The 8,752-nt window shown below is 37.0% G+C and overlaps 1 protein-coding gene across 5 annotated transcripts in view; it reads left to right on the top strand.

Moving 5' to 3' along the window:
• The window catches only part of cracr2b (calcium release activated channel regulator 2B), a 224,701-nt gene that overhangs the window by 85,843 nt on the left and 130,106 nt on the right, over positions 1-8,752 (top strand). For all 5 annotated transcript variants that reach the window (XM_039763991.1, XM_039763966.1, XM_039763982.1 and 2 more), the window contains exons 2-4: positions 1-33; positions 1,812-1,923; positions 2,048-2,219. The exon at positions 1-33 is cut by the window's left edge and continues 308 nt beyond it. In XM_039763991.1, the coding sequence (XP_039619925.1) occupies positions 1-33; positions 1,812-1,923; positions 2,048-2,219 (317 nt within the window). The remainder of the gene's footprint in view (positions 34-1,811; positions 1,924-2,047; positions 2,220-8,752) is intronic.

The following is an 8,752-nucleotide window of genomic DNA, read 5'->3' as shown; positions in this document are numbered from 1 at the left end:
GAGAAAGGTTTTATTACCAAAAGGGATATGCAGGTGATTTTTCTAGCTATTGTTTGGGCAACTTGACCCACGCATTTGTATTTTTAATCTTCTGAATATTTCATTGCCTGAGTAAAGATTTTTAAACATAGTGACATTTCAAAGTTTACTCTTGGGGTTCCCCATGGCTGCAGACCATCAGTAAGTCATTTTACCTTTAATAGATCTAATTGTTTAATTGGCAGTATTTTATTATTTTATTATGCATTTAGAAAAGGGCACTATTGTAAGATTTATAGTCATAAGAAATTTTGTAATATTTGTATTTTTATCATATGTTTAAATTCTTAATTCTGTTTTGTCATTTTCCTGTTAATTCGCCTTTTTCTGGGAGTTTTTTCCTTAATTGTATGATAATAATCACAATTAACAATGAACAGAGCAAATGACAGTGATTTTAAAAGGCAGCACCTACTTCAATGTCAGAACCACAAGCATGGTGTACTAGTAAATAATAGATTAAATAACCAGAACACCTGAAATAATGACGATGAAAATATGTAGACAAATATAAAAACACTATATTAATTTGAGAGGAAAATAAAAAATAGAGTCAAGAGCTAAGAACTATGGCAAAAATATCAATATATCTAAATATCTTATGAATGTCAATCTCACACTAATGCATTTCTAGACAAAATGTAAGAAAAGAAAAGCAAATTTAAACAATAAGAATAGTTAAGAGATAAAATTAGTGTGAAATGAGTTGGAACAAAAACATGTTCAGCCCTATTGGTCCTCGAGGACTGGAACTTGGAAACTGGCTTAACAAATTGTACTTTTACTTGCTGATGTTTACATTCATCGTCATGCCAATGCTAAGGAGGCACTCCAACTGCTATCTGGTGCTATTAGCAAACAAGAATCTACACTTGCAGATGGGCATCATTGCTATTTTAGTTGATTTTAATAAAACTGTTAATGGAACTTTTAAAATTGTATCAATACACGATTAGTTTCATATGAAAAATCAACTGAGGCAAATCTCAAGGCCATTGTAACCAATGCTTAAAATGCATCACTACATCCCTGGAACCATATGCCCACTGCAGTCTGGTGCTACTGCAAAGAAGAATATGCACACCCACATTGGTTTTATCATTGTTTCAGGTGATTTTAATAAAACACATATTTTACAACTTCTAATACTTTGCTAATGTATTATTACATGATACTACACACAATGCTTCCATCCATACAGGACATTTATCGCATATCATCTCCGACCCTGCATTCCAGTAATAAATATTTTGTCTCCTGGAATAGTAAACTGTTTACTTACATGGTGTCATTAATCAAGACACAGTTATAGGTTTATGGGTTTAAATGGTCACTGTTGTCCTGCCTACATAGTACAGTGAAATTCTTACTTGCATATGCTAATCAACATGTAACACATTACCACTTTCCAGCAACATGATTACTTCCTTACCATGAAACTACTATCATCGTTAACCTGAAAAATATCAGAATGTGCTACCTATCAAACCTCCCCTACTGGTTTGCTGATATTGACCATGAAAAAGTTTGTTTATTATGATATGTTACTTTTACTTTAAATGTCCTAAATTTATGTTGGCATTCATTGCTATTTTTTATAGCCATTGCTTTGTTTTGTGATCTGTGTCTCCTGCCCTGTTTCATTGTACCATATGTGGTTTTGTTACTGTGTTTTTGCTCTTTCTCCACTCTGCAGTATTTTTCATTATAATGTAATGACAATACATTTTAATTTAAGCTTTATTTCGCATGACACATTTTCTGTTATTTAGCGACTTCAGAATGAATTACCCTTGACCCCTGAGCAGCTGGAGGATGTATTTGACAATCTAGACCAAGATAATAATGGATATTTGACTCCACTAGAATTTAGCATGGGTTTGGGTAAGTAATAAAAGCAAGAAATGTCTATAAGCATGAATATTAAGCTCTGCATCAGGCCTTATGGAATACTTTTTAAAATATGTTTAGCAGTGAAGCACAATCCCTGTTTGGCTATCTTTTTCAGGAAAGTTTATTGGAGTCGAAGTACTGTCAGAAAATGAAGGTTTTGACACATCAGTACATGAGGATACATTTGTGTCAGGTTGGGATAATGATCTGTCCATGTTGGATGATGAAGACGAGAGAAGGTTCTGTGTAATGATGCAACAGCATGGAGCTGCTCAGGTGTTTAAGGAGTAAGTCATCTTTGATCTCCATTTGAATATCTTTGTCAATTTAATCACAAACGGGTTATTAAGGCCACTATGATAGGTTTTACTTTTAACTAAGAAGGTGGCTTGAAATGTGCAGGGTTTTACACAAAATCAGTTTTAAACACACTGTTCAGACAATATTCAAATACATAAAGAGGATAAGAAGAGGATTTCGGGATTTTGACTGGGATGCTCCCAGCTTCAGATCATGGAATTGTTAATGCTGTGAGTGGTTCCTCAATCAACAGAGGGGGTTTAGAGCCTTTGGAAAAGACCCAGAAAGGAACTTATTATTCTGACTTTTTCTAAGATACACTATTAACAGACATGGCATCTGCAAAAGAAGTAAACCTGCCTCATTAGTGCTTGCATAATTGGGACTAAAAAAAAAAAATTCAAAATAGAAATGGGCCTAAATAAAGTAAATAATAGCTGCCATGTTATACACATCAATGTTTTACTTTAACAATAGCTTTCTCCCTCAAACAAACATTAGCATCATCATAATATTTTACTTTGTGAGCATAGCAGTAGCCAAGCATTGTTTTGACCGGGTCTCCCTATCTCCAGCAGCTTTCTCCAGCCCTTGTTGTAGAATGCTCCTAGGATATTCTAGAGTTGTAATTCCTCTGAGGGATGCTGGGCCTGCCAGTCAGTTATCTGCTAATGTCCTGTGCCTTGTGTACCTTCTACACATGGTTTCCTGAGGGGTATCTCAACTACAGTGGTGTGAAAAACTATTTGCCCCCTTCCTGATTTCTTATTCTTTTGCATGTTTGTCACACAAAATGTTTCTGATCATCAAACACATTTAACCATTAGTCAAATATAACACAAGTAAAGACAAAATGCAGTTTTAAATGATGGTTTTTATTATTTAGGGAGAAAAAAAAATCCAAACCTACATGGCCCTGTGTGAAAAAGTAATTGCCCCCTGAACCTAATAACTTGTTGGGCCACCCTTAGCAGCAATAACTGCAATCAAGCGTTTGCGATAACTTGCAATGAATCTTTTACAGCGCTCTGGAGGAATTTTGGCCCACTCATCTTTGCAGAATTGTTGTAATTCAGCTTTATTTGAGGGTTTTCTAGCATGAACCGCCTTTTTAAGGTCATGCCATAGCATCTCAATTGGATTCAGGTCAGGACTTTGACTAGGCCACTCCAAAGTCTTCATTTTGTTTTCTTCAGCCATTCAGAGGTGGATTTGCTGGTGTGTTTTGGGTCATTGTCCTGTTGCAGCACCCAAGATCGCTTCAGCTTGAGTTGTGAACAGATGGCGGACATTCTCCTTCAGGATTTTTTGGTAGACAGTAGAATTCATGGTTCCATCTATCACAGCAAGCCTTCCAGGTCCTGAAGCAGCAAAACAACCCCAGACCATCACACTACCACCACCATATTTTACTGTTGGTATGATGTTCTTTTTCTGAAATGCTGTGTTCCTTTTACGCCAGATGTAACAGGACATTTGCCTTCCGAAAAGTTCAACTTTTGTCTCATCAGTCCACAAGGTATTTTCCCAAAAGTCTTGGCATTCATTGAGATGTTTCTTAGCAAAATTGAGACGAGCCCTAATGTTCTTTTTGCTTAACAGTGGTTTGCGTCTTGGAAATCTGCCATGCAGGCCGTTTTGCCCAGTCTCTTTCTTATGGTGGAGTCGTGAACACTGACCTTAATTGAGGCAAGTGAGGCCTGCAGTTCTTTTAGACGTTGTCTGGGGTCTTTTGTGACCTCTCGGATGAGTCGTCTCTGCGCTCTTGGGGTAATTTTGGTCGGCCGGCCACTCCTGGGAAGGTTCACCACTGTTCCGTGTTTTTGACATTTGCGGATAATGGCTCTCACTGTGGTTCGCTGGAGTCCCAAAGCTTTAGAAATGGCTTTATAACCTTTACCAGACTGATAGATCTCAATTACTTCTGTTCTCATTTGTTCCTGAATTTCTTTGGATCTTGGCATGACATCTAGCTTTTGAGGTGCTTTTGGTCTACTTCTCTGTGTCAGGCAGCTCCTATTTAAGTGATTTCTTGATTGAAACAGGTGTGGCAATAATCAGACCTGGGGGTGGCTACGGAAATTGAATTCAGTTCAGTTAGGTTATTTTTTAACAAGGGGCAATTACTTTTTCACACAGGGCCATGTAGGTTTGGATTTTTCTCCCTAAATAATAAAAACCATCATTTAAAAACTGCATTTTGTGTTTACTTGTGTTATATTTGACTAATGGCTAAATGTGTTTGATGCTCAGAAACATTTTGTATGACAAACCTGCAAAAGAATAAGAAATCAGGAAGGGGGCAAATAGTTTTTCACACCACTGTATATTCCCAAATCACCTCCATTGGCACCACTCACTCCTTAGAAGCAGTGGTTCTATTCTGAAGTCCATCCATTTTACTGAACTCCTTATCCTGCCATACAGTGTGAGCCAATCCGCCCTGTACATAAACCTCATTACAATCATTTGTACTTGAAATCTTATGTTTTTAGTTACCACACAGAGCCTGAGACCATAGATGAGAATGGACATTAAGACTGACTGTTCAATCAACAACTTTGCATGTGTTGTCAAGCTCCTGCTTCACCACCTTGTCTGACACAATGTTTGTAAAACATCTGGCAATACAATGATTTATTGGTCAATCTCGCAGTAGTTTTTATTCTCTGATGAGAATTCTACTACAAGGTACTTGAACTCCTCTTCCTGGGACAACATCTCCTCTTATACTTGCAGGGAACAAACCACTGTTTTCCAGGACAGGACCATAACCTCAGACTTGGAAGAGCTGATTCTCATTTCTATCATGAGCTGCCTTTCTGGCCACTTATTTGCTCACCACCTGAGTTTTTAGTTCATCTTTAATTAGTATTTTGAAATGTTTGGCATTGTCCCCATGACCTCTTTTGTTGTCTGGACGCCACCATTTTGTGTTGTTTTTCATACTCGTAGCCTTATTGTTTACAGTTGCTTGGCACATTTCCACTCAGTAGACATGCAAGTCATGCAGTGTATTACATAATTACAAGTCATCTTTATTTGACAAAGAGATTCATGTCAATGCATCCTTGCTTTCAACTGAGGATTCAGTCTTTTTTCCTTTTGAGATTTTTGCATTTAGGTATTAGAGAAAGAGCATAGGAAAAGAATATTTTTGTGTTTGAATTGTGATTTTGGGGCTGGTTTTTCTGGATTTTTTTTGGCTTTCAACTCCTACCCTTTTGGCAGTATTTGTCTGCAACTATAACAACATGAACCACCTCATGCTTAGCTGCAAACCATTCCGGCATACACTAGAGATATAGTCTGTTGAGGTCAAGAAAAGCTATATCACTTGCAAACAGCAGAGGCACAAACTGATTACCTACAAACCTTGGCTGTGTCTTGACATCCTGCCCATGCAAATCATGATAAAACCGTACACAGTATGCACCCTTTGGAGAATCTAATGCCCACTTTGAGCAGTCTCAACTTAGTACCACATTTGTGAATACAGGTCTGGCTCCAAAAATACAGAGGCTAATTGGCATGAAGCATAGTCCTTTATTAATAATATCACTGATTGTCATTTTCCTTTTTTGCTTGTATTGATTTATAATAGTTTTTCTTAAGCTTTGAAATTCTCTGGCATTTTATTTACATTGAGTTTTAAACCGTATTATAAAATTAGTGCTTATCCATCTACTAGTTTGTTGAAATTTGACTTCCTCTCTGATAATAAGTAGATGCTTTTTCAAAGTTGTTATTTGTCTTGGCTCTCAAATATCTGAAATAGGACAGATAGGGGTCTTCTGCTGTAAGACCATGATGAATCCACATTACTGCTCCTAAATCTGAGAGTTAGCAATGGGATGAATTTTCAGTTTTAGTAACCTGGCATAAGCTTTTATAGGGAGGATAAGGAGTATGATCCTTCAGTAATGACAATATACTCTCTTGTCACCCTTTTTGATAATGGTTACTGCCTCCCTAGTCTACCAGTCCTGAGGCACTGGTCGCCTTCCACATTATGTTAACAAAGTAAATTAGCCAAAACACCCTCACAGCATCCGGTGCTTTTATAATTTTGGTCAGATATCATCCACCCCTGTTGCCTTCCCAGCACGCAGTTTTTAATCACTGCAGTGCTTTTAGCTACTGAGATGAACTGCTCCTGACACTGATTCCTCTAATGAGGGTTTATCTACCATGTTCAGGGGCTCCTCAAAAGAGCTCTGTATTGCCAGTTCAGTTTACTTGATCTGTTATAATTAAATATGTTCATAGTTCATAATATTTTTGTAGAATTTTTATATAATTATATTTATTATATGTGTTTTTCATATCTTTTTCGAATAACAGTAACGCATGATGAGTTTACGCAGGTTCCAGTAAAGTTCTTGTGACAGTTTTAGTGTCATTGACACCACAAACAGAATCTTTCAGCAGAGCAAGAATTTTCCATAAGAATACATAAGAAATAATAATTTCTACCACTGCAGTAAAACATTTCTATTAGCATAAAAACGTTTCTGTCCTGCTGTCTCTACTCTAAATTGGCTGGGAAATGACTGATAACTAAGTTTCTGCTAGTGTATTATTCCAGATGTATTGCATACAGTGTAGAAACTCTCTTTTTTGGTGAATTTTCATTGCATTTTTGTTTTCATGAACTTATAACAATCTTTTTAGAACCTGGTTTTAAGTTTCTTCTGTTGCTAGTCAAGAATCAAATACCACACTGCGTGCACTTTATTTTTATAACAAAAATGTTATTACAATTACATAACTATTACAACTTGTAATGACAGAATTGTAATTTTCAAGAGAAACGACCCTCTCAATTTTCAGTTGCTATTTTAATTGTAATTTGCTATTTCCATTAACTTTTTTGTAAGTGTAAGCAAGTTGAAGCTCAGCCAAACTCTGTTTAAAGGCTCTAATAATATAAAAGCGCAGTAATTTATAGCATAGTTTTTGCCTCAGAAAGAGAGTCTCACTTCCATAATCTAGGTCAACTGTAAGCTATTGGCTTTAATAAAACCAGTGATACATATTATGTAGAAAAATTACTATGGCAAACCCCGGGCAGGACGCCAGCCCACCGCAGGGCACACACACACCCACACACCAAGCACAATTTAGGATCACCAATTCACCCAACCTTCATGTCTTTGGACTGTGGGAGGAAACCGGAGCACCCGGAGGAAACCCATGCAGACACGGGGAGAACATGCAAACTCCACGCAGGAAGGACCCGGGAAGTGAACCAGGGTCTCCTAACTGCGAGGCATCAGCACTTCCCAATGTGCCACCCATCTTTTAAAATCATATCTGATTATACAAGAAAGGTCACAGAGAAGATGAGCGTTCAGCAGATCTATTTTTCTGTTACTGTGGAATCCTTTTGTAAGTTAATAAACAAATGCTGTTTTAAATTCCACATCTGACTCACCATCTATTCAATGAATATACACATAAAAAATCTGATTTAAATAATACAAAAAATGTTTCTTTGTCAAAACAATTTTGTGTGGAATGGAGAAGAGCTAGATTTTTTTGTGAGAGGTTAAATGTTTGGGGCCGTACTTGCTATTGATATCGGGTGGATGTTCATTTACTGTATTATCACATTTTTTTATTGCAGTTTTTTGTATCACATTTAATTTTATATCTAACCTACAAAACTACCTTATCATTGCCACTTTAGGAAATAAAGGCTAAAGCATCAACTGATGCCTAAAGCTAAACTGAAAAGCTGTTGGATTGAGAAAGATAATCATGGAGTTCTCAATAAATGTTTAAACTATTGCTGTAAAAGAAAATTACATTATTCTTCACAGCTACTTCCCATTTAGCAAATCCTACAGGCACAGCACAAAATTGCTGCTATTTCATTGCATGTGGGTTACATATACTTTTGAAGCAGTCAAACGGATTAATTGAAATACTGTAGTCCGTACATAATTTAATTTTTTAAATAGGAGTGACTGTGTCTTGACTACAGTTTACTCACATAAGTACTCTACATGGGTTTTACATGTAGCATCAGAAAGAGTATTTTTCACACTGCACCCTGATCAACAACTGCACTGTGTATTGATCGATTCCTGTCATTTTGACAATTCACCCAGCACACATTTTAAACAGTGAGAGTGAAAATTAATAATTGTAACTTTCATTTCACAAAACCATAGACATTGCCCTTATCCATCCATCCATTTTCCAACCCCCTGAATCCGAACACAGGGCCACGGGGATCCGCTGGAGCCAATCCCAGCCAACACAGGGCACAAGGCAGGAACCAATCCCAGGCAGGGCGCCAACCCACCGCAGCATTGCCCTTATGTCTTTTTATATTATTAGAGTGTCTTAGAAACTAAGCTCAACCCGAAAATAAGGATAAACCTCCAAAGACTCTAAATGTTTGTTTATTGAAGAAGTTTTATTATGCCTTCCGCTTAAATGTCAGCTGTGACTGTTATGTCAGCAGCTGTTTCTTTAATAGAGCCATTGTGTAAATATCACAAACAAGTTG

This window comes from Polypterus senegalus, chromosome 1 (assembly GCF_016835505.1).
Source record: "Polypterus senegalus isolate Bchr_013 chromosome 1, ASM1683550v1, whole genome shotgun sequence".
NCBI classification, from domain to species: domain Eukaryota; kingdom Metazoa; phylum Chordata; class Cladistia; order Polypteriformes; family Polypteridae; genus Polypterus; species Polypterus senegalus.
The sequence above is the reverse complement of the archived record's forward strand: the minus strand, read 5'-3'. Positions and strand labels throughout refer to the sequence as shown.